The sequence below is a fragment of the Biomphalaria glabrata genome, chromosome 13 (assembly GCF_947242115.1).
Source record: "Biomphalaria glabrata chromosome 13, xgBioGlab47.1, whole genome shotgun sequence".
Classification (NCBI taxonomy): Eukaryota; Metazoa; Mollusca; class Gastropoda; family Planorbidae; genus Biomphalaria; species Biomphalaria glabrata.
Window position 1 is genome coordinate 10,997,172 of NC_074723.1, and position 25,614 is coordinate 11,022,785.

General features: G+C 33.2%; 1 protein-coding gene across 1 annotated transcript in view; it reads left to right on the forward strand.

Annotated features, from left to right (window-relative positions):
- Positions 1-25,614, forward strand: part of LOC106067600 (polyamine-transporting ATPase 13A3-like) — a 47,770-nt gene that overhangs the window by 9,857 nt on the left and 12,299 nt on the right. The window contains exons 6-24 of the mRNA XM_056008686.1: positions 11,294-11,470; positions 11,587-11,664; positions 11,990-12,059; positions 12,714-12,848; positions 13,151-13,220; positions 13,420-13,551; positions 14,165-14,326; positions 14,547-14,704; positions 15,515-15,703; positions 15,796-15,857; positions 15,939-16,083; positions 16,507-16,602; positions 17,866-17,892; positions 18,962-19,036; positions 20,961-21,114; positions 21,890-22,010; positions 22,552-22,676; positions 23,388-23,563; positions 23,970-24,035. Coding sequence (XP_055864661.1) covers positions 11,294-11,470; positions 11,587-11,664; positions 11,990-12,059; positions 12,714-12,848; positions 13,151-13,220; positions 13,420-13,551; positions 14,165-14,326; positions 14,547-14,704; positions 15,515-15,703; positions 15,796-15,857; positions 15,939-16,083; positions 16,507-16,602; positions 17,866-17,892; positions 18,962-19,036; positions 20,961-21,114; positions 21,890-22,010; positions 22,552-22,676; positions 23,388-23,563; positions 23,970-24,035 — 2,218 coding nt within the window. The remainder of the gene's footprint in view (positions 1-11,293; positions 11,471-11,586; positions 11,665-11,989; positions 12,060-12,713; positions 12,849-13,150; positions 13,221-13,419; positions 13,552-14,164; positions 14,327-14,546; positions 14,705-15,514; positions 15,704-15,795; positions 15,858-15,938; positions 16,084-16,506; positions 16,603-17,865; positions 17,893-18,961; positions 19,037-20,960; positions 21,115-21,889; positions 22,011-22,551; positions 22,677-23,387; positions 23,564-23,969; positions 24,036-25,614) is intronic.

A 25,614-nucleotide genomic window follows, 5' to 3' on the forward strand; every position in this document is an offset into this window, starting at 1 on the left:
TTTTTCTCATCTCAATGTCTACATGTAGGTTGCTGGCAATAGTCATTCCAGTTATAAATGAAAACTAGATCTAGTCATTCATTTTTTTTTCTAGTTGGAAATTGTCTAACCAATGAAAAAGGAAAGTGTTCCGCAAAATTGTCCAAATGTGCTAAGTGTTCCGTTGTGGAAAAGGTTTGGGAAAACACGTGCTAGTTGTTTTTGTTTACTTTGGTTACTCACACATTTTCTTTAGCGCTGTGCGTTGAATTTATTCCCTTTCACCCGTCCCTCCCCAAATAAAATATTTCCTTATAAAGAAGCATTACTCATTACATATTAGGCACGCCCCCCCCCCCCGGCGGACAACGGTCTTGTCTGTATCAGATGTGGAAAAAAAAAGGTCGCAACTGGGTTTGCGCAACCATGTGAAACAGTGCACTCCTTAATCTTCCGAATCTAAGACAGCCATTATTGTGTTAGAAACGAACGAGTATTCATTCTTTGGCACTGCCAGGGTCAACTTTCGTTAAAGAGAAACAACATTCAATGTAGTCCACTGAGGAATTTTCTGGCGATGTGGCAGGTCTGCAGCAGTACTGTCCTCTGACATGCAACGAGATGTTCCTAGGAATGTTAAGAGCCTTGACGGTATCTTTGAGGTCAGTTATTATTATCCCCTCGTTTGATTTAACAATGGGGTATATTGTTATTTTGGATAACTTCCATAAACGCTTTATCTCCAAGCTTAGGTTCTCATATTTTCGTTGTTTTTCCAACTCAGTTTTTCCTAAATTATGAGATAGTTGTACGCCGATGTTATTATTATTAGTATTATTATTACTATTATTAGCCTACATATTAGGTCGTGCCTGGTCGTGCGGTTTGCACGCTGGACTGTCGTTCGGACTTATCGATGGTCCCGGGTTCAAACCCTGCCCGCTCCCATCCCCCGTCGTCCTGCTTGAGGTTTGGACTAGGAAGTAATTATCTTCAACTCTGAAGGAACATCCGAAATAAGTAAAACATTTTACTAACAGAAAGTAGTCCTAACACCTGAAGTCTAAAATTCTATTGAATTCTTGTTCTGGTGTTTAAAATATTTGATCTGTGGAGCTTTACAGGTAAAAAAAATGTGCTTGTCATATTATTCAACTGAAGCTGGGACCATATGGCATACAGTGCTTACACAATCCGTGGGTGGGAAAATAGACATATGGAAAAGTAGTTTGCACCTCACTGACCTATGCAATTGGTAGAAATGGGTTAATGCGCGAGGCAACGTTTGTGCTGCTAATTGTACATATCATGTTTCTGTTTTGTTAGTCTTTTGTCGAGTGAACGCTGTCTATATTATAGCGCTTGGCCCTCATTGCACCGGGTAATTCTATCTCGGAATACTTTTCATTCAGAATCTAAAGACTATTGGAGGGAAGTAGCGCCGTGCACGGGATTAATAGATGTATTGGTTGTTAAGTAAGTTCGGTTCGGTTAAGGACGTTCGGTCATTAAATAATACATGCTGTGAATCGTGTAAGGTCTAATTAATGGCATTCGGTTACAAGTTGTGAAATACGTTAGGCCTAATTATTGATCTCCTAACTTATGACCTTTTCAAACATGTTGATTTGACAGCCTGGTCGTGTGGAGTGCACTTCACACTGTTGTATAATGGTCCCGAGACCGAGCCCTACCCGCGTCTACTCCTTGCCATCCTGCAATCATCATCACTTCTAAAAGAAAGTCCAAAAAGAAAGTCTAAAATGTATAAAACAAACAGGCCAGATATTGACATTCCGCCATGAATAATGGTCTTGGGAAACTTGGAGAAAATGTAACATGTGCGAATTAACGACTGCATTGACTAGAAGTTATGATTATTTATGAGGCAAAGCCTGTAGTAACTACTGGCCTCATAACACAGTCAGGCGTGGTTCACACATGTTTGTTTTTTTCATCCTAGAATGTATCGACCTCCATTTCGTAAGATAAATATGGTGACTCGAAAAAAAATATAATGAAAAAAAACAACACTTCTTGATAAACATCCATTGTGGGGCTACAGAAATAATACACATTGACATTTGGGGACGGAAGAACTAGTAGCGGTACATACTGACATTTGGAGACTAAAGAACTAATGAGCACTGACATTTTGGGAACTAAAGAGCTAATACACGGAACTATTACGCATTGTCATTTTGGGACTAAACTCACTAAAATAAGTTACCCTTTTCAGACCTTGCGATCTATAGGGAAGATGATGTTAAGGTCATTTATTTCTTTTGGACAACGGTTAACGAGTGTGTCTTGTGGCCACCACAACGTTCGACCGCCTTTACTTTCCCCAATTAATGTCAGGCTACCTATTTAAGTTGGGTGGACTCTTCAGAATCCCGAAATTCAAAATTTGTCTGCACCGAGATTTACCACTTGGCCACCACGCCCATGCGATTAGCATTGAACCATTTTTGTTGAGCTAAGAGTCCGTAAACCAGTTTTTAATCTGTCCACAGTTTGTCGGAGAACTATTTGTCTGGGGAACCAATAGCTGGGGGAAACATTGGCCTTTGAACCAGTTGTCTGTGAACAATTTGTCATAATCCCATAAATAACGCGTTCAAAAATTGACTTTTGAAGACTGAAGGACTATCAAAGACAAACACTGACATTATTGACATTTAAAGCCAGGCAATTAAGTCGTGAAACAATTATCTAAGTATAATTGTCATAAGTATGAATAAAACAGTTTGATGATTGAAATAGAAAGTCATGATATGAGTCGAGGACTTTTTCTTCACTTTACTTATGGATTCGTTTGAAGTGAAATGAGAATGTGAAGATCCCTATTGACTAACAAGTACAGCCACCACACTGTGGAGGTCCCTTCCATTTTCAGATAATGGAGCCAGTAAGGGATGTATGGACTGGTGACAACTGTCTCCCACCGTAGATGGAATCCCGGAATGTGGACTGCTGCTTCACATGGCAATGAATGATGTTACCAAGATATTTTTATTCATATCTGTCCAGCACTTCCCATAGGTTACAGCTGTTAGTCGTGGCTATATGATGTTTAGTGCATTAACCAATTTACTAGTGCAACGTGGGTCTAGTGCACGGGAGAGGAAAGTGTTGCTTGTAAAATGGACCAAACTAGAGCAAGTCATATAGAAATAAAAAAGCAATTCATATTAGATCTATATGTTCAAATAATACAGTATACTTAACATTCATTATTTTTCATATTTTTTTAAACATTCGTATGGGGGCGATCATATGCAATTGAGAAAATGCTTATACTCAATCATAAGAAAACTAGTTGTCTGTTCCCCTGCTTCCCATATGCTTTAACGATAATTTTTTAAAAATAATTCAATAATTAATGACGCTATCTTTCTTCAATTTATTAGATCTAAATGTGTTTCAGCTCGATAGGATAATGAAAAGTTGTCAAAATAAAGGATTTACATTCTTGTTACATTTATTTATTTTATTTTTTACTATAATATGAATTGAATGATTGTGTGAAATGTATAGAGTTTTGATGTTCGGATATAATATATATGAACTATGGGAATTGTGTTGTATTTAGATTTTTTAAACGGAAAATCACAAAGCTTTCTTTTTGGTAAAGTCAGAAGAGCAAACCCTCGGCTTCATAAATGAATGTTTTTTTGTAAGTATAGGAAAAGAAAGCATACATAATTATATGAGAATAAGCCGTTAGAAATCGTCCTTTTGGCCAGTCTGTTTACTTTCGTGTCACAAAACGATTAAACTATGACTCATATGAAATAAATGAAGCATCTTGACTGAGCTAGATCTACCAAAAGCGTGTCCTTTTTGTTGTTGTTGTATAAACTTAAGCAGACAAAGATGCTCATTGTGCCCCTACATAAATATGTTAATGACAATCATTGCCTCTCATCAGTCAATGAGATCTCTTGAATGCGATCTAGGTACACTTGACGCGTGACGTAATGTATACGAACGACTGATTGGAAGGGGCCACTTACCTGTACACACCTTCCCTTCGACGTCTCGTACGTACGACTGATTTGGAAGGGGCCACCTACCTGAAATTTGAAACACATCTTCGCTTCGACATCTTACTTTTTTTTTCAGTTCAATAAGCATTTAAACAAATGACAACTATTTATTAACGAACTGATTATTTGGTTGATTCTTGAGGGATGAGTAGAATTTTTCTATCAAGACTGTTAACGAACTGATTATTTGGTTGATTCTTGAGGGATGAGTAGAAGTTGTCTATCAAGACTGTTAACGAACTGATTATTTGGTTGATTCTTGAGGGATGAGTAGAAGTTGTCTATCAAGACTGTTAACGAACTGATTATTTGGTTGATTCTTGAGGGATGAGTAGAAGTTGTCTATCAAGACTGTTAACGAGGTGGACTGAAGGAAGAAGTTAAATACTAAACTATTACAGTAGTAGGGGGAAAAGAAATGAAATCTTGTGCATAGTCCTTGTGTCAATTGTAGTCGGCGAGCACGTCGTGTTATCAGTAATCTGGTAAGACTCCAAGCAATATTTCCTCAATAAAACACTCCAGCCTGTATTCACTGTAAGTATGGAGTGAGAGGCAGGAAGTTTATCAGACCTTAAGTTCTAGAAGTGTATCTGTAGTGCGAGATATCCACAGATCCCTCCTAGTTTGAACAAAGCTTAAAAAACAAAACAAACATGTACTTGGGTTTATTTAAGCATAAAATAACTTCTGGTTGGTTAAGCTACACACATTAAATTTCTCTGAAGCGTATCTCAATTCTTATCGCAATTTAGTTCTGCGATGTCATTTCCTTTTGATATTGACACACAGCCCATTACATTAACCTACGTAACAAGTTGAAGTATCGCTGGCTTTTTGACAATTAGATTTAGTCAAATTTCGCTGTGCCATGTCCTGGCTATGATATTAGTACAAGGATATGTCATTCAAAAGCTGCATTTTCTATCGAGAGGTCCTATCAAAATACTGGTCACAGAACCCTCTTGTAGAAGAAAAACTATACGGAGAACTGCCCGATCTGGAAAGCACTGCGCGGTTCATCTTAAATATAGGATTATTTGTTTGAAACATTTTAAACAATTACGGAAAGAAGAACGAAGCGTATGAAACAGATCATTAACTTCCCTTTTGGGATTAGGGTAGAAAGTCTTACGGGATTCTCTCTTATTTTTTACTCACACAATTTCTTTTTTGTTTTCCAAGTGTTCTCTAAATCTGTTCCTTGTTTAACTGATTTTAGAAGCAGGTGTGTATTCCCCTCCCCAAACCAATACAATTACTTTCGCGCACCTCTTTTCTTTAACCCTCCCCTCCCCAGCAGGGTGCCGGCGCTAAACCTTTTCCTGCATTCCGAACTTGAGGAATTATTAATTCTCCTGGCTTCTGGCACAAACTCTCCTCGCAAGCAAAGCGCTGGTCCAATAGTTAGCACCTGAATGGGACGTGCCTGTACTGAAGTGCTAGTGTCAACTTTTTTTTTTTGCTTAGGCAACAGACGTGAATGGCACGATCAGCATCATCTTCGGTCCCCATGACTTTTGTGTCTTATGGGCGCTGTGACAGTTCGCATAACTTGTCCCGGTCAGCAGGGGTTCTTATTTTGGATATCAACCGAGAGGCCTGCCCATTCTTTAACGTTTTCTAACCAGCTTAACTTTCGTGCTCCTGAATCTAGGGGGAGACAGTTTTGGATAAACAAGGTGATCTAAAGTATGATGTGACGGTCTGGACATTTAGTTTGAATTTCACTTTAATACGTATCTAAGACTACCTAAATGTATTATATCTATATAGTCAATCCCCCCCCCCCTCCTCCAGTTGTTTTTGTTTTTCCACCTGGGTGTCACCACCCGATGAGTGTCACCCGATTCGGTTCCCTAGGAACGCCACTGTCACTGCCACTTAATTGACCGTGTTTAGTTAAGCTGTGCATTTATTAATAGTGAGCGTGACTACCGCGCTATAGTTGTCACTGGACGTGTTGCTAGTGTTATCTGCGTGTTATCCTGTCCAACAGGAATCTAGGTCACACAATTCGTACAGTCTGATGGGCGATATAATAGTCAAGCCACACACACACACACACACACGTTCTCCAGACATACTTTGTCACGTGCAATCTCCGAGCCTCGTGACTTCAGTTTAAATTTCGTACTAACCGCAAAACTGAATTCGGCCAACGTCACACAAGATTAATATACCCGGTACAAACTGTAGCAATGGGGGCCTTTTTTTTTTCTTTTTTTAACTCTCGTCTTGTATTCTTAATCTTGCCATCAGCTTTTGGGAACTCCCGAGTTTTCTATTTAGTGTCTTAGCTGCCATTTTGCCCCTAGTCCTAAATACTTACTAGAATAGTTTGTTTCGTAATTATAATTTTTTTTTTTTTAATAAAGGATTCGTGTTATATGCAAGTAAGAAACACCCATAAAAAATTGAACTTCTGATGAATGCAAGATAATTATAGAATGTGTCTAAAGTTGGCATTAACGGTATTTTCCAGGTCATCCAATAGTTTGACATACATCTAACAGCCCCCTCCCCCCCACCACATCCTTTTGTACTTTTTAAAAAAATCCACTTCTCAGCTGTTTAGTATCCTGGACGAGTTTCCCGGAGGTTTTGACGTGTCCGTTAATAAAAAACCCTGTAGATTTTGTGAACGTTTTTTTTAAGGTCAGGAATAAATCCTGATTTCATTAATATTCTAGATCAAGCTGTTAGCTTGTGGTGGCTTAAAGACGGCACTATCAAAACCTGCTTTTGGACCTGCATTGAATGTTTATCACGTGTGTTAGCTACGGATTTAGTTGGATTTTGTAACACATGGAAACAGTACATCCCCCCGCCCCCACATCTCTTGTCGCGTTGACTGCAATTTCCTTTTTAGAGATCAGTGTTTAACTGTTTTCTGTTTCACCCGAGAGAAAAAAAACCCATAGGAAATCAAAAGGGGAGGGGAGAGAGAAGAAAGTAAAGGTACATATAAAGGAAGTTGAAAGGGAAGGGAGATAACAGTTGAACACAAAATAAACACACATCACACAATGTAGATTTTCTGTTGAAAAAGTAATTGATTTACCTCCAGGCTATATTAAGTAGCTGGACCAAAGCCAAAACCATATCTTTGAATTAATAACAGTTTAGGAACAACCATCCCGCATATCGATGTGGAATGACTTGTATGCTTAGATTGTAATCCTTACAGCTGTTGCTGACTTACACACCGATTTTTTTAGTTTTCAATGAAGTGCAAACATTAGTGTTGGACTCAATGTGGTTAATATAGATCAGCGGTTCTCAACCTTTTAAGCTCGGTGACCCCTTTTTACAATATACCACTCTGCCGCGACCCCCCCCCCCCCCCCCAATAGACACACACAGCAATAGAAGAATAAACAATAACAATCCTTATTTTTGATGGTCTTAGGCGACCCCAAGCAAATCGTCAATCGACCCCCAAGGGGGTCACGACCCACAGGTTGAGAACCCCTGACATAGATGGTAGCAACTAGTTGGTCACGTGATACAAATAATGGGAAATTAGATATAAGCTGGTTTTTTTTCCCTAGGCTGTTATTCAATACTAATACCTTCCTAAATATTTCTAGTGTTTACTTGTTACAACCCTCAAAATGGTAGAAAATGTAACTATTTAGGCATCTCCTTCTGGACTGGTCTTGAAAATTCAATTCCTATTGTATTGTATGTGCTTCAGTTAACATGAATTGAAGGCATCAACTGTGGGTGTTTGTGAAAGTTTGTGTGATATAATTTAACCAGCTGTTGATCAGCCAAGTTAACTGAAAACACAATTGATGCTCAAAACCAATAAGTTTTCACACTTTAAAATGTCAAGCAGTCATGAAATGTGTGATTTTTCCACTCAGAAAATGAAATGCTAAATAAGCTTGTAGATATTATTAGTGTTTTGATGCTAGATAGGGAAACCCTTCAGACCTTGCAATCTTTGGGGCAGATGATGTAGAGGTTATCTGTTTCTATGGCCCAGATTCAATGTGGATGTCATGTAACCAACACAAAGACCAACTGCCTTAACTTTTCCCTAATTAATGTCAGGTACCCATTAGAGTTAGTTGAACTTGGGGCGCCCTAAAAATCCCGAAATTCAAAATCCCAGTCTTCACCAGGATTTGAATCCAAGCTATATGGAATGATATCGTAAGTTAAGCCATTGTCTTCTGGATTGGCAAACTTTTGCTTGATTGTTAAAAATATACCCTGAAAGACATGCAATTCTATCATTCTATGTCACCATTTTAATGTTGTTGAAACTTTGGCTTCAAACTGAGTAAAGACAGCTAAGTATTTTTTGTAAGTGATGGGGATTTCAGACACTTGTTCTAGGCATGCGCTTTAAAAACTGTCAAAACAAATACCCACAGACTCGTATAAATATAGAAACGAGGTACATTGTTTGCTGTGGGCACTGTGATGGGGTTATATCCTTCAATAGCTTAAGTGATTTTACCACAATTGTCAAGTAAAGCTAATAGGGTACTTGGCTTACCTAACTAATGGGACTTGAGTTTGAATCCTGATGTAGACTTGATTTGAGCGAGTTTGAATCCTGATGTAGACTTGATTCAAGACTTGATTCAAGACTTGATTCGAGCTGAGTTCTGTTTGCTGAGCACCTAAAGGAAGCATGTAAACCTCCCAAATACCCCTTCCACCCAAAATCTTCACAATAAAGATTGGACCAAATAGCACTGAGCATGCTATATATAAAAGTAATAATAATAAAAACTGTGCTCACTTGTATTTGTAAGAGTTTTTTTGAGCTCATTATTCAAGCAATTGTTCGGGAAACATTTTTGTGAGATCAACAATTACCTTTAATGCTGTTATAACTAGATCTTTCTATAAATGATTATAGATAATCTATACAGCTAATGACAACTTGTGTCAAGTCTTCAAATTTCTGGTACCCATTATAGCACATGCTAGGCTAACTACTCTGGCTACTTTTTGATAATAATGTCTATGTATGGTTTAGTTAAAGATAATCTGGCTATATAATCAAATTAATCATATACTCAAATATCTCAAAAGAGTTGTGATTCACAGAATGATATATGGTAATAAGCTTACTATCTCTATGGATGTTCTCTATTTTTTATTTTTATTTTTGAATTTCTGATTAATTTAATCTTTGTACTGCATAACTAGTCACATAATTAGTGTGTTATGTATAGGTTATGTATATCCTTTAATTATATTCTATATGTTGTTTTCTACAACTGTTGTGTTGTACAGTTTTCTTAACAATGTGTTGTACAGTTTTCTTAACAATGTGTTGTATTCTCAATTAGTGCATGCATGCTGTATAATCCTGACTAATTATAGCTCTGCTTATTAATTGATCTCTCTCTATATTTATTCTTTTCACTGGTCTGCTTTAATTAGTTTTTAATCTTTTCCACCCTGGTTAAGCTTAGTGTTATTGTATGAAATTATGGCAGATGTGAATCCTGCTGCAGTCTATATGGTTGTGTAAAAATAAAATCTTTCTCTAGAAGATCTTCTAAAAAAATCTTCTTGTGATAACAATTTAAAAAGTAGCCTATTCCATTGTTTAAAGCTGAACACACTATTTTGTTTCATAATTTATTGAAAGCTTTCCTTGTCTAAAAGTAGGCAGATTTGTGATCATGTCTAGTATGTTGATATTGATAGGCTAAGTTACCATAGTGTTATTATAACATAGTACTTGGTGCGAATGTAAAGAAGCATCTTCAACCTGCCAGTGTATATCTACCTAACAGTTCTCATGGGAATATTCTTCCTAGCAGACGTTCCACAGAAATGGCAGTGCATTTTAGGAACATTACGGGTTCTCCAAGTTGCTTGATTTCTGGTCTAATTTCACATGGAGAAATATGGAAGGTTAAAGGTGGTCAAGGTCCTGCAACAGTTTTTTATTTTATGAACTTTATTTGATGAAGTCCCCCAGACTTTGCCTTACCTCATTCCTGGCCTTTTGGAGAAACTTTATATATTGCAAACTTTTTTGTGACTTTTTAAAAATGTTTTTTTTTCTTGGTTTCTTTCTGTAGAGCTTATTTATGGAGAGATACTTTGTTGATTTTTTTTTCAAATCCAAAAGCTAACTTTATTTCAAATTTGCTGAGATGTTCGAAATTCAATATACGCCTTGTTCTAATTCTATAATCAATTAATATCACATTTTGTTTTACATAAAAATAAAAATAATTAGAAAGATTGATTGAGAAGTTTGAAATGGGCTAGAAATTCACTGTTGTTTTCAAGAACAAAGGAAATGTTAAGAACCAATGAATAAACACAAAATAATAGGAAGAGAAAGGTGATTACAAAAGAAATGAAGTCATGCTGTAGAAGAAAGCTAACAGCTTGTGGTATTTCCCATAACTTTATTGACTAGCAAAACACACTTTGCTGACATCGTAGGAAGAAATCAATATTTTGCAGATCAAAAAGAAAAGCCTTACGTGAATGTGGCTCAATATCAACTCTGTACATTTTTATTATTAATTTAAATGCAGCTTTTTTTTTTTTGTTTTTGTTTTTTTTAATTTTAAGCATATATTGAGTATGCATAAAATATTTCCACTTACAAAAGAAACAAAACAATGTATGATTGCATGAAAATGATGACCTGACATCATCATATTTCAACTAGAGATTTAATCATGGATAAGGACTTTGTAAAGTCTTTGAAATATTCAGAATAAATAGTCTTTAGGGAAAGCAATGTGAAGTTCACCTTTTCTTGTAACATTAGGTTTACTATACTGCTGTGTTTTCTTAAAACCATATTTTTTTCCTTCTTAACAACAGATCTCAAGTACCTAGTAGAGATGGTGAACTAAGAAACATGTGCTGATTAAAAGCCCCCATTCTAAATAAACATAAATGATCTTGTAAATCCTCAATCAATTTCTTTCTCTTTGTTTTTAAATTATTACTGTTTGGAATATAATCTGCTCTTTTATCATATCTCAGTTAAACATGATTTTACCTCATATACCTTCCAGTGTAGACTGTCCATTTCACACTAAGTTTATTTGGACTTGTGATTATCACAAATAATTAGAATTAAGTATTGAACTTTATGGTACACCTTCTTTAAAAAAAAATCTCTACTTTGAAAGGTAAATTAAAAAGTGGAACCGAAATTTAGTATTACCTGAATACTTTTTTTTTTTGTTTGGATCCATTAGCTTGTGAGTTTCATTTACTAAGAAAATATTGAAATAAATTAATTATGCAAACAGGGACCATGCTGGCAATTATACTGAGTCTCCGGCAGGCAGCACAACTGATGTGTCAGACAATAGCTCACTACTCAGAGCCTCCTGGGTGTCTGACCATGACTCAGGTCTTCACTATTTTGACTACCAGCATACAAGATACATCTGGGATCAGATCAAATCTGCTTTCAGAAAACTGGAGTAAGATTGCTTTCTTTGATACTAATTTAAAAAAAAAGCTTTTCCCACTTCACAATATCTAGCTTCATCAAATATGTGAATACATTTATCTTCCTTGTTTATATTTTCTTCTGCAGGGATCTTTCAACTAAAACAACCTGCCATACTTTACATGAGCGTTATAAAGGAATGTCAATGGAGCAGCAAGCTGCGAGGCAAATAATTGATTTTTAAAATTATTACACTGCATTTTGAAATCTTTAATCCCTTAGCACAAATGACAGTTTAATTATTTGGTTACATCAATGAATGTTAATATTAAATTCTTGTTGAAGTAAAATAGTAGACAAATGATTACTTTTTTGCAAAATTTGTAGAGTATTTCTCATAGTATGATAGAAACATTTCAGAACCGATAATTAATTTATAATTTTAATAATGCAAACTCTTCTATTTTTTATTTTTTTTTACTAAATAACATTTTACAGTTTGTTAATTTAAAGCATAATGTGATAATAAATGTTTTATCTTATGATCTAGGAGACGTCTGTATGGCTCAAACAGTATGATAATTGAAATACCATCCTACTGGGAATTGTTAGTCAATGAAGTAGGTAATTGCCCACTCACTGAATAGCAGCTTGTCATTTGCTTAATTAGTTTCTCCTGTTTGATATAACTTGCACAAGCAATGCTGTTATTTCTTTTTCAGCTGAACAAACATGTGACCTATTTGTAGACTTAATTTTGTGTATTGCTTACTAAGTAAAATGGTTAAAGCATATTTGTTTATTTTTAATTACAAGTACTCTCCCCTCCAATGTTACATTATGGAAATAGAAGAAAATTGAATTACAATCATCATTATTTATATATCTTGAATTATTCTACAAAGCAATCATGTCAGGAGTTTGACTTTGCTGGCAAAAAGAGGGTTTCTCACCCAAATTCTGGTCAAGTCTGAAATTTTTCATTAAAGATTTGAAGACATACTTATCATCTACCAGCTTTAGTGGTACTTTACATTTGTTTGGGACAAGTAAAAGTAACTTGAGCTAGATATATAAAAACACCATTCTTGACCATAGGTCACAAGACCTGCTAACTTTACATCACTGAACATGGCACTAATATGTTCACATAAGATAGGCAACAGAAAGAACTGTAGTGTCCTAAAAAAAAACTTCACTGTTTTGAAACTTGTTAGCATGTTTCATCTAGTTTCAGTGTTTCTGTTTTTTTTTTTTTTTTCAAATGCTTGCAGGTGTTGAATCCCTTCTATATCTTCCAAATTGGAAGCATCACACTTTGGTCCATAGATGAATACTACTACTATGCAGCCTGCATATTTTTTATATCTGCAATGTCTATTACCATCTCTTTAGTAGAAACTAGAAAGGTAAGCATAAAAAGGAATTTTTTTTTTTAGAAGGCTATGAAGTTAAGATTAATTTTTAAGGATTATACTAACTATATCCTCTGCTAATAATAATACCTGAATAAAATTTTTCATCAATATGTATTAATATTTAAACATTTTTTGTGGATCTCTAGATTCTATATTTATGTTATATATCTACATATTTTAAACAAATAAAATGTTATGTTGATACTAAAATTTTTCAGCTCAAAACATATTAAATTATATTTGTTTCAATTTTTAAAATAAACTTTTGACTTTTTTTACTCTGTGTTTATCAGCAAAGGGTTACTTTAAGAAATATGGTGGCTACAGAAGAAAGAGATTTGGAAGTTAGCAATGAAAAGCAGGGTAAGTTGAATGGATAATTTTAGTGTTAATATGTTTATGCTTGGTTTTCTCCCACTAGCTGATAGTAGATATCTTTTAGTCTGTAGTCTGAAGAGGAGGATTGCTAAATAGTACATAGCATGTTATCATCTAAATACTGATAGAAATGATGAGCTAAAAGAAACTGTACTTATCAGGGAATGTTTTATCTTTTGTCCAGAATTTGTTCTGAAACCAGAACACCTGTTGGTACCTGGAGATGTGATTGCCATTCCTGCTCATGGCTGTGTCATGTCATGTGATGCAGTACTCACTGCAGGCACCTGTATAGTAAATGAAAGTATGCTTACAGGTGAGTCTTGTCATAATACATTGCTTAATTTATACACCTAATTCAGAGACCAATAGAGTATTTGTAAAATTACAAGTTCTTTTCTAGAACTAGGTCTTCAATGGGCAGACTAACATATTTTTAGCTGTTTTAGTTGCTGAATTATATTAGCCTGATGATGATGCTTATAAACATTTTATCTGTAACATTACATGATTTTCGTTTTAACCGCCTATATATATATGTGTCTGCAATACTTGACATTAAATAAACCTTACACAAAAACTTTCAGTTAAACAGCAATTCTAGGTAGGTAGGGCAAAGATTCTTAATAAACAAAAGCTGTCATATGTTAGTCTTTTTTTTTCCCATTTTAATATTTGTACATTTTCACACAAAAATATATGTAACAAAAATAATTTAATAATAATAATAATAATAATCTTTATTGTCCGCAAGGAAATGTGTCTTTCAATTTGTGCATTACACCAAACAAAACATTGTAACTATAAAAAACATAATTTGAAATTATTTGAAATTATTTATCAACATTTAATTCACAGACTGATGGTATACTAGTTTATTATTGAGTTGGAGATTTTAAGGCTGGATGATTATTGTTTTACTTGCCTAGGTGAAAGTGTTCCAGTGACAAAAACACCTTTGATGCCTGCAGAAGATGAAGAAATTTACTCTCCTGAAACTCACAAGCGGCATACATTGTTCTCTGGCACTAAAATTGTTCAGACACGCTACTATGGTCAGGCAAAGGTCACAGCTGTGGTTGTAAGAACTGGTGAGAGATCTTCTGGACTACTTAGAGTAATATTAACTGAAGATGTAGAGTAATGTTATCTGAAGTTGTAGAGTAATGTTATCTGAATATATAGAGTTATATAAACTAAAAATGTAGAGTAATATTAACTATAGATGTAGAGTAATGTTATCTGAATATATAGAGTAATATAAACTAAAGATGTAAATATAGGTACCTATGAAATGTGTTTTTCTTTCAGGTTTCAACACCGCAAAGGGTGAGCTTGTGCGAGCTATCTTGTTTCCTAAACCATTGGACTTTAAGTTTTATCGAGATGCTTTAAGGTTCATCCTATTTCTAGCTGGAGTTGCCTGCCTGGGCATGGCCTATTCTCTGTACACATATATCAAATACAAGGTTGGTTTTATTCTTTTTTTAAAAAAATAAACTGCTATACATGCAAACACTTTCCTTCAGTAAACAGTACCAGGTAAAATAAGAGGCTAAGAAGGCAATGAGAAGACAACATAAAAGAATGGAAAGGCCCCTGAAAGAGATTCTATCCTGGGCAAAATACAGAGGAATGGAGAAAGACAGTTAACAGATCATGTTTGATGCCCCAATGGTTCAGCAGACTAAGGCATAGGTTAAGGTGAAGATTCATGCAATCACATTAATACCTGCCTGACCATAGTAGCGTGTCTGAACAATTTTAGTGCCAGAGAACAATGTATGCCGCTTGTGAGTTTCAGGAGAGTAAATTTCTTCATCTTCTGCAGGCATCAAAGGTGTTTTTGTCACTGGGACACTTTCACATTAATGTTGCTGTAATCATGGAGGGTATGGTTAAGTAGTAAAAATAGGAAGTCTAAGTCAGGCTTTGGTAAAATGTTTTTTTTCTTGAAGACGATTTGTGAAATTATAAGTGCTGGATAATTTTCACACAATACACTTAATATAAACCTGTTTTTACAAATTATTTAGCTTTGTCTCTGACAGTCACTTTGTGAAACTTTGTCTTTTAACCTTTTTTGTGAGACATAGCTTCAATAAAATTTGATACATTTTTAATATTAAAAATGATGGTAAAAATAAAAGTTTACATTTTATTCAGAAATATGTATTACCTACTGTATTACTGCAAAAAAATATAATTATTGAACATTGTTCTGTTTGGTAATGTTACTTCCTTAGTTAATGAAAACCCCTTTTTCTTTTGTTTTATAGGAATCATGGGACAGAACGCTCATTCGTGCCCTTGACATTGTGACAATCATTGTGCCTCCTGCATTGCCAGCAGCCATGACAGTGGGCACAGTGTATGCCCAGAGTCGCCTTAAGAAGTCCAAAATATTTTGTATCAGCCCTCCCAGGATTAACTTCTGTGGAAGAATTAATGTTTTTTGCTTTGACAAGGCATGTATAATGTAAACTTTAAAATAATGTAAAATTTTTGGTATCTACATTTTACAATGTAATATCTAATGGATCATATTTTTGTTTTCCAGACAGGAACATTAACAGAGGATGGGCTTGATATGTGGGGTGTAGTGCCTGTCAGCAATCAAAGGTAATGTAATGTTGCAATCGATATTAGTCTGTTATTGATACTAGAACAATCATGATCAAATAAATTTATTTTTTTATTTAGGTTTGCCCAAGCAGTGCCTGATCCATCCTCTTTAGAGCGTGGACCTCTGCTAGTGTCTCTTGCTACCTGCCATTCACTGACTATCATAGATGGAGAGCTGAGTGGCGATCCTCTGGATTTGATAATGTTTAATGCCATTAAGTGGGTGAGTATTTCTTATTGGATCTATATTTATTATTTCAACATCTACATATAGAAGCTAATAGCCAAATTGTAAGTAAGGGTGTTAGAGATTCTCTTTAGTTTGACAAAAAAGATCTCTCAGGATCTCACATTATTTTTGTTTTCATCATTCCCGACCTTACCATTTCTTTTTTGTTTCTTTGTCTTTCTATTCTCAATCTTTCTGATTATTTTTTTGTAACTCAACTAACTTTAAACTTACAAACTGGCCAAAAAAAAAATATTTGTAGGAACCAAAAGGAATTGAAAATATGGAGCAATAATGTTATTTTATTTGATAATTCTTTAAATTCTGTGGGTATTTAAAAATTATTTAGAGATGATGGATTATTTTCCTCTTTTCTGAGTAAGTTAAAACTTGTTGAAAGTATCTAAAACATTTCAGCACTTGGAAGAACCTGGTGCAGACACCCACAAGTTTGACATTATTGCACCCACTGTTGTCAAGCCTTATAGTGCTGATACTTTCTTAGGAGAAGAGGTTAGTATCAATTTCTTCTTGCTAGTGTTTCTCGTGATGAAGGATCTCTGCTGGTTATTTTTTTTATACCTTATACTTCTGGAAACCTCTTTTTTTTAAGTATCAGTTCAGTTTTAAGCCAATGTAGAGCATAGTTTTTGAACCAGTTAATTTTTTAATGTCATCCAAACCTAGACATGCATGTATAATTGTCTTAAAACACATTTTGAAATCATCTTACCATTTTCTAAGTTCTCTTATTATATTTGATAAACAAATGTGATGAGAATAACTTTTGAAACATTTTACATCCAAATAGATACAAACTTTGAATTATCAATGATGTTTTGGATGCTATGCTTTCTTTTGTTTTGAGCTCTTATGCTACTGATTGTACAATATGCAGTGGGTTTTCATTTAGCCTTATTAAATGTACACAAAAGGCTTAGGTTTTGATCAATGAGTCTTATAATAATTTTTGTTTTTAGCAAAATATTCTTTTATAGTTTGAATATAAATAATGAAGAAATTATACATACAAAATTTTTTTTTTTTTAATTTATGAACTTTATACTCTTTTTGTTTAGTTGAATTTTTGTTGTCTACCAAAAAAAAGTAAACTTAATTTTAGTGAATTGAAGAACTAACAGATCCATCAAGAAAAAACATGGCTTTACAATTTGTAGCAAGACTGGGTAAAAAAAAATCCTTCCCTCTTAGTTTGATTAGAGACAAACTAAATTCCATTTGTGATAATATTTTTCTTTTTGCCTTAACTTTAAATGAAACGCATAAAGTTATGGTTGAATGATACATTATATTATTTTATTTCTTTTTTTTTAACATGTGATAATGCTAGGTACTTGACCTACATAGCTAGTCAACATTGAATTTATGTTAAATATTGTTTTCTTCACTTCAGTTAGAGTCCCAGTGTGTAATGTGTGTCAATATTTTTTTTTATTTTTTTATTTTTCAATTCAGATTTAATTAAACATGGATTTTCCTTGCCACTTTGTAATTACAATAAACAATGAAGGGTGCAACACAATTTAACGTTTCTTCAAACCAGATTATATTTTTTTTAGAGTTGAAAAGACTAAGACATTTTTATTAATAGTTTTTTTCCTGTATTTCATAAATCTTATCGGAATGTAAATGTCATTCCTAAACTCTCTTTAAACATTGTCAAAAATTTCCCATGTAGCTTAAGGTTAAAGAAAGGTTATTGGGCTTTTTTTGTTAATGTGTAGTTTATGCATGTGAACTTGTATCTTCCTCTAGGAAGAGTTTGAGTATCTTCAGCGTGAGGTAAGAAGTGCTGCCAAACAAAGAAAAGTGTCTTGTTTACCACTGGTTTAGTGTATTTTGTTATGTGCCTCCCGATACCTCTTTCCCCATTTCATGTTGTTGCTTGTTGCACTATAAGTCATTTCCATGTATTAGTTTTTAAGTAATATACTGTTAACTAACTTGGGTTTTGATAACTGCACTCACACTCACATTTTGGAACATATCAAGATGAATATTCAGAGTTTCATATTCTAACATTTGAGTTGTTGCATTTTTGTTTTGTTTAAAACTGATTCATTTACAGAATGCTGCGTAGTACAATTACTAGATGAAATCATTGTGTTGACTAAATGAGAATGCACCTTCGTCGTAATTTTTATTTCTAGTCTATTTCACGTATATATTTTAGCCCTTTATGGTAACTTTTTGATCTATTTTTTCTTCCCCTTTTCAGCCTTTATCCAGTCAGATATTGCTAAGAATTTAATTTCAAAATCCTTGTGTTATAAATGTTTTAAAATAGTATTTTAATACATACATTTTCATAATAATAATACACTGTTGTATTTTCTTCTTGCCTTTAAAGTTTTAAAATATGTTCACATTAAAAAAAAAAAAAAAGCACATGAATGAAATGATATTTAAATATCTGTAGTTTTTTTTTTTATAGTTTTTTATTTGTTCACTCAAATTTTCATGAAATATATTTAATATTGTTATTATTTTCACATATAATAAATGCAGTCAAGAAAGGCTTTCCAAAATAGTGCTCCATAGACACATGCACACCTGCTCTACAAGATGAGCTTTAGCCTTCAGAAATCTATAACATTTAAGAGTGATAACATCAGTATCTTCAACTTAAACTGTTTCAAATGTTTTTTTTCTATCATAAGTAAATCAGCTTATTTAAAAGAAATTATTCATAAGCATTAATACAATTTATAATAATATTTAAAATTAATTAGCAATACAACTAATGCTATTAAGTGTTAACAATACTATTGATGCTTGGTAATGGGGGATGCAGATTTGCTTTTACCCCCATTTATATGTCTGAATTCCTGATGCATTTCTATTTTGCAAGGAGCATAGTCCCAGCAGCACGGCCAGAAGATGGCAGCACTCTCTGTCTATTCAAGAAGAAGAAAACAACACAGAGGTCTTTGACATGTCTTTTTTTTTTTCAAATACTTTTTCTTGGATTTTGTGTCTTATTTTTCTTTTACTTTTTTCTTACTTGGCCTTGTGTGGAGTGTACAGTTTGTGCCTAGTAGCTGTTAGATCAAGAGCTTTGTATAAATGCCTGTAAATAAATGCATCTCACTGTAGTCTTTAGCTAATTACAGCTGCATGGTCTCCTGGCTGAAAAATATTCAAACCTATGATTTTATAACAATATTCACCAATTTACAAATGTTTATCAAACGTATTCAAATTCTCTCTCGGACCTAAAACAAATAAAATTTCAGGCCTATAAGTTGAGTATAAATGAGCCTTGTCGACCCTGCATCTGCCATTGAATCTTGTAAAGCGCTTAGCATTGCTTTGACATATTTGTGTTTTTTACTGTAATATAATAAGTTTTGTTTTGTGATAAGCCAAAATTGTTCAGTTGAAATTGAAAAACGTTTAAGTATAAGGTGCTACAGAAACTTGGGTAAAAAAAAGGGAGGGAAGCTAATATTTAATCTTTGATGATCTCTATATGATTTTAACTAGTTATCTCTAGTTACAGTTTAACCTGACAAAGTGATCTCTCCTGTTTTAGTTGGGCATTGCTTTCATTTTTATATATAACATTTTTATTGTGGCTTGACTTTGTCGAGGCAAATAGTGTGACTGATGTTGATCAATATTTTTTTTTATGTCATTATCTTTTCATGATGTATATATATATATATATATATATGTTTTTTTTTTCTAAACTAACTTTTCTTTTTTTAGTGTACCAGTGAAGTTAACGGCCTCAGCACACTAATAAATAAGAACACATGCCTTTTTTTTTTCTGTTCAGTGAAAGCACCTTACAATAATTAGTTGTTTAAATATATTTATATTATGCCATTTATGATAGCTGCTTTATTTATTCTGCTTATTAGTAACAAATTCATTTTTGTGGTTCAAAAGAAAAAAAAGTAACATGCATGTGCTGACTGACAATACTGAAACCAAAATCTTTTTTTGTGAATATTGCATGGGGTTGTTTAAGGATCATTTCTACCATTACTTTTTTTTTTTGGTTTTATGTAAAGCTAAAATACATCAAAATGTTAAAATATGGATTAAAACCATATTTTTGCTTAAAATGATACCTTGCTACCTTTTTGAGAACCTTTGATTCAAATTACTACCATTGAACATGAATTACACAATTATTGATTAAAGTTTTATTATAGGCATAAAAAAAATGAGCTGCATCATCTGAAAGGTGGATAGAAAAGTATAAATTAAAAATCTATTGGTGTGAGTAGAAAAAAACAAAAACCAAGTGTTATACATTAAAATATTCAAGAAAAGTAACAAAAAAAAAAAATTTAAAATAGCTGAACTTCATAATACTGCAGAGTTTCAAAAAACATTAAACATTATTATTAGTAGTATACAATGTAAATATAAACATCATTATTAGCACTATGCAATGTTTATTATGTTCAATGGTTGATTGTGAGTCCTGACATTGTAATGCACCAATTAGGAAGTGTGAATGCTACATTCGTTGAGTTCTTATGATTTGAGCTAAACAAAAGTCACTTCTGTAAGAATGTAATGTATTACATAAACCCCTCTTTACCCCAATCATACTTGCTTTGGCTTTATCTCATCTTGTGTGGGCTTCTTTTTTTATAGATTAAAAATAAAAGTAAAAAAATTAAAAAGAAAAAATTGTTTCTTATCCTACTTTGTATTTATAAGATTTGCTTTTTTAAAAGAGTACCTTAAGCTAGGGTAAGAAAACTTAGTCATTCCTAGGCATAATTTTCTGGCAATACAACAAAATCCTGTTATTCATTGTTGCAGTCAATTTTAAATGAATGATTTCCTATCTAATGCGTAGTAAGAGTTTAAGTCTCATTATTCTCCAGCATCCATTTGAAGTTGGCATCATCAAGCAGTTCACTTTTTCCTCTGCATCCCAGTGTATGAGTGTCATTACAAGAACCATGGGAGAGAACCACATGGATATCTTTTGCAAGGGCGCTCCAGAAAAAATTGCTTCCCTGTGCAAGCCAGAAACTGGTAGGCAATCTTGAGGCTAAGTGATACAATTAGATATGTTGAGAAAGAGGGTTGGAGGTTTCTTACAAGTGGATAAGATACATGAACATTTCTCCTCCAAATTTGAAATCACTCTTTTTAAGTGTCTTGCTACTTTGAGATAAACTCAAAGCTTAATAAGAACACTGACTGAGTGATAAACTCAAAGCTTAATAAGTACACTGACTGAGTAGATTTAAAAGGGACACTGGTGTCTTTAGTATGCAATGCAAACAGGCAAACTACTATCAATGCTCCTCTACATTTAAAACAATAGTATTTTTTTAAAACTATTGTTTCATTTCTTATTCTAGTCTTTTTTTTCTTTTTTAAAAGTAAAACAGTTTGAACAATTAAAATTAAAACTTATTAACATTAAACTTTAAAACAATAAAGACAAGATATTTCTTAATTTAAATTACTTAAAGATTCTTATTCAGTGTAAATTTTGTTATGGGACTAAGTAGTTGAGTGAGTAAAAGAATGGTTTGTTTGGGTTCAAAAGTTGTACAAGAATCTTCCCAATTTTAATAGGAACTTTTGTCATTAGCTGATTATTTTGTTACCAATGATGACTCTATAAAAGGATGACTACTCTGTCATCTGTGGTTGTGAACTTAAGATCTGAACTATTTATGCTATAGCTATTCTAACAAGGTACAAGACTAATAAGAAAGTTCTACTTTGTTGTGTTTTCCTTGACTTATTTATTCATGTGGCACAATAAAAAGTAAATTATAATACATTTGTATCACAGTTCCTCAAGATTTTCCAACAGTTCTGCACAACTATTCAATCCAGGGGTTTAGAGTCATAGCTCTTGCCTATAGGCCCATGGATCCCAAAATAACATGGCACCATGTCCAAAGGATATCTAGGTAAGTGAGACACAAAATATAATGTAAGCATTATCCAAATGTAGTAGAATAAAGTATTTCTAAGGACTTTTATTTTTATAAATAGAAGACTTCTCAAACAGAACAGCAGGTTTTTTTTTACACTGATTTTTACAGCTTTCACGACCAAATTATTTTTTTGTCCAATTAAGCATACACTTAAGCACAGTGTTTAAGATGGGAAGTGTTTGTTTATAATGGTTTTTTGAATTCTGTAGTTTTTAAAATATGGTTTAAATTGTGTGATATTAAACCCAAAAATATGTCATCTTTCTTGTTGGATTTCTAATCTGTTTTTTTGTAGCAATTAGGCTGCTATTTAAACATAGTTACTGCATAATGAAATTAAAAGTACTTTAGACTTTGTAATAAGGCTATTGACATGCTATAGACATTTGTGTACCTTGTTGCTTGCTTCTCTGTTTCTTAATGTTAAAGTAAAATTTTAAATTAAAATATTTGCTTCATGGCACACTTCACATAGATATGTATTTCAACTCTGTTTCAATTAATTGTTGTGCAGGGACAAAGTGGAGAATGATTTGATATTTTTGGGTTTGTTGGTAATGCAGAACCAACTAAAGCCACAGACAATGCCAGTCATTAGAACATTGAAGGAGGCAGATATTAGAACAGTCATGATTACAGGTAACCAACAGACATTGTTTAACATGGACTTTGAGGCTGGAAATTCAGGACATTTTTAAAAATATTTTTGTTGTTGTTAAATCAGTAAATATAAATCCCTGATTTTAATTTACTATGACCAATTTAAACTATGCTTATGAGAAACTTTATATTTTTAAATATATATTTTTGAAAATATTTTTTTTTTTTTTTATCGAGATAACACGATAGGTAGATTTCTTTTAGATAGTCATTATCAGCCACATAAATTAAATTTATAACTATAATCAACCATTTAACATTTTTTGCTCATTATTGAAATTATTATATTAATAAAATATTGTTCTTCTTTTTAATTATTTTAGTTCAAGCCTAAAACAAACTAAATCTAGTCTCTATCAATTTTGTTTAGCTAAACTCTTTTTTTTTTCCTAAATCTATTTAGAGCCAGAGCTTTTTCATTTACATGAAATCAACGAAGAAATAAAACGTTCTCCTTTAAGACCAGTTGGTCCTTAGGGCATTAGATATAAAATCCTACAATACCAGTAAGGTGATTGGGTTGTAGTGCTTGTGACACAAAACACCTGTTAACAGATGGCCACAGAAACAGTACATTGTGTCACTTAGCTCTCTAAAGGCTATAAGTATTCTGTGTATATCTAACTTCATTTAGCTTGATTGAAACTATTTCTCTTAAACCTATTTTGATCAAGTCTATATCTATTTCAGGTGACATGATACAGACAGCCATTAGTGTGGCCAGGAACTGTCGGATGGTTGGAAAGCATGATAAAGTCATTTTGGTCCGGGCCCATGCTCCAGATAAAGAAAATCCAGCCAGGGTGGAGTTTGAGGAGACAGAACATTTGTCTTGTATGGAAGACACTGTGGATATAGCAACAGATGTGAGTTTGTTAATTTAATATGTTGTACTCATTGCCTTGTCTGAGACTTATCTACTTAGAACAGAAAAAAGAAGTTTAAAATTTGCATTTACATTATCTTTTTTCCATTAACTTACCTGCATGATCCTTACAAAATATTCCCCCTGAGCTATTGGTTTTCATTACTATGTGTTTTTTTTGTGTATTTGGCAAATTAAAAACTGTTTTTCCCCATGCATTAGCATGTTTATTTTACAGCTCTTGGAAATGTTTGTATTTTTCTTTTTTGGTTGAGAAGGTAAATAATTAGATTGTGGGAATTTTTTTAAATTTTGGACTTTGATCAAATATATGAATATGTCTATTTTGTTACTGTAATGATTCCTGTTAGTATCAGAGAAGGTAACTTCCATATCTAATGTCACAGAATTGGCCACTAGTAGCAGAAGACTGTTTAATAGAATCTACTGACACTTGTACCTCACTTGGAAAGGTTTGTAAAGAATATCTAGCAAATTTGAGAGAGCTAGGCACAACAAGTTGGATTCTTGGGTTACCTCCACAAAAAAATTATTATTTCATTTATTATTTGTTTGACTATGATCTCTTTAATTTTGATCTAGTTACTAGTAATTTTAACATCCATCACATCACAAACTGATATCGTCTGTGTTTTCTAAAGTTTGACAAATCTTATCTTATTAAGTACAGATTTTGGCAATATTGTTCTTAAGTGACATTGTGCAATTCAAATAATTTAAATTAGATTTGCAGTTGGCATGCTTTTTTTTTAAATATTTAGTTGTGATTTTCAAATCTGTGCCACAATACATAACAAATACTTATACTAAACAAATTCAGCTGAAAATAGCTTAAGAGTCAGGTCTATGGCTGCCTGGTCATGCAGTATGCTCACTGGACTGTGTTGGTTGTCTCAATGGTCCCTGTTTCATACCCTGCCCACTGGAGGAGGCTTGGACTAGGATATAGATTCAACTCTGAAGAAATATCTAAAACATGTAAAACATACAAACAAACAAATATTGTGTTGGCTACTTAATTTTAAAAAGTGACGGCCATTTAACTATGTTAAATTAGTTTCACTTTCCTACTTTAGTATGTTATGTCAAAGTTCACCACCATAGTTTGCTTAAAAAATTATAATATTTCAGCATTAATGGTCCATTGCATCAGTGGATTAAAGATTTTCTGATAGGGAGAGAACAAACTTTAATAATAAATGGCTCTAAATCAACACCAATAACAGTAAACTCAGGTGTACCTCAAGGAACAGTCTTAGGTCCACTACTATTTTTAATTTACATAAATGATTTACCGAATTGCATTACTTCAGGAACAAAAGTCAGATTATTTGCAGACGATTGCATAATATATAGAACAATAAAAACCACACAAGACACAGATATTTTACAAAGAGAATTAGATGAATTACAGAAATGGGAATCAAATTGAAGCATGTCTTTCCACCCAGAAAAATGTCAGTTGTTAAGAGTAAAAAAAACCTAAAACAAATTAATTCCACTTATCTTATTCATGGCAAACCAGTAACACGCAAAATACCTAGGTGTTTTAATAAATGAAAAACTGTCATGGAATCCACATATTGATGAAACTATAAAAAAAATCAAACAAAGTTAATATTAGGGTTTATTAAAACCTAGTGCTATTAGAGCATGGAATGGGTTGCCTGAGCTAGCCAGGAAAACCAGTGACTTGGCAGAATTTAAGTCATTGGTTAATATGCATGACTAAATGCAAGACGCGTAGGACGTAATCATCTTCTTTTTTGAAGTAACGTCTGTATTATATAAGATAAGATGTATGTTTAAGAGGGCATCTTCTGTGGAATATAAGCTCAAATAGTGAAATTATCTTTAGAAAACACTGACTTTATATTGTTTTATTTAATATGGGCTACATTTGGTCATTTTGTCTTTTAACTTTGTGTTGTAGATGTGTGGTGCTTTAATATCAATTGTGTTTTTAACTTTCCACTGTACACAATGAATGTTTTAATTATATGGCATGAGAGGAAATTATTATTGTATTTT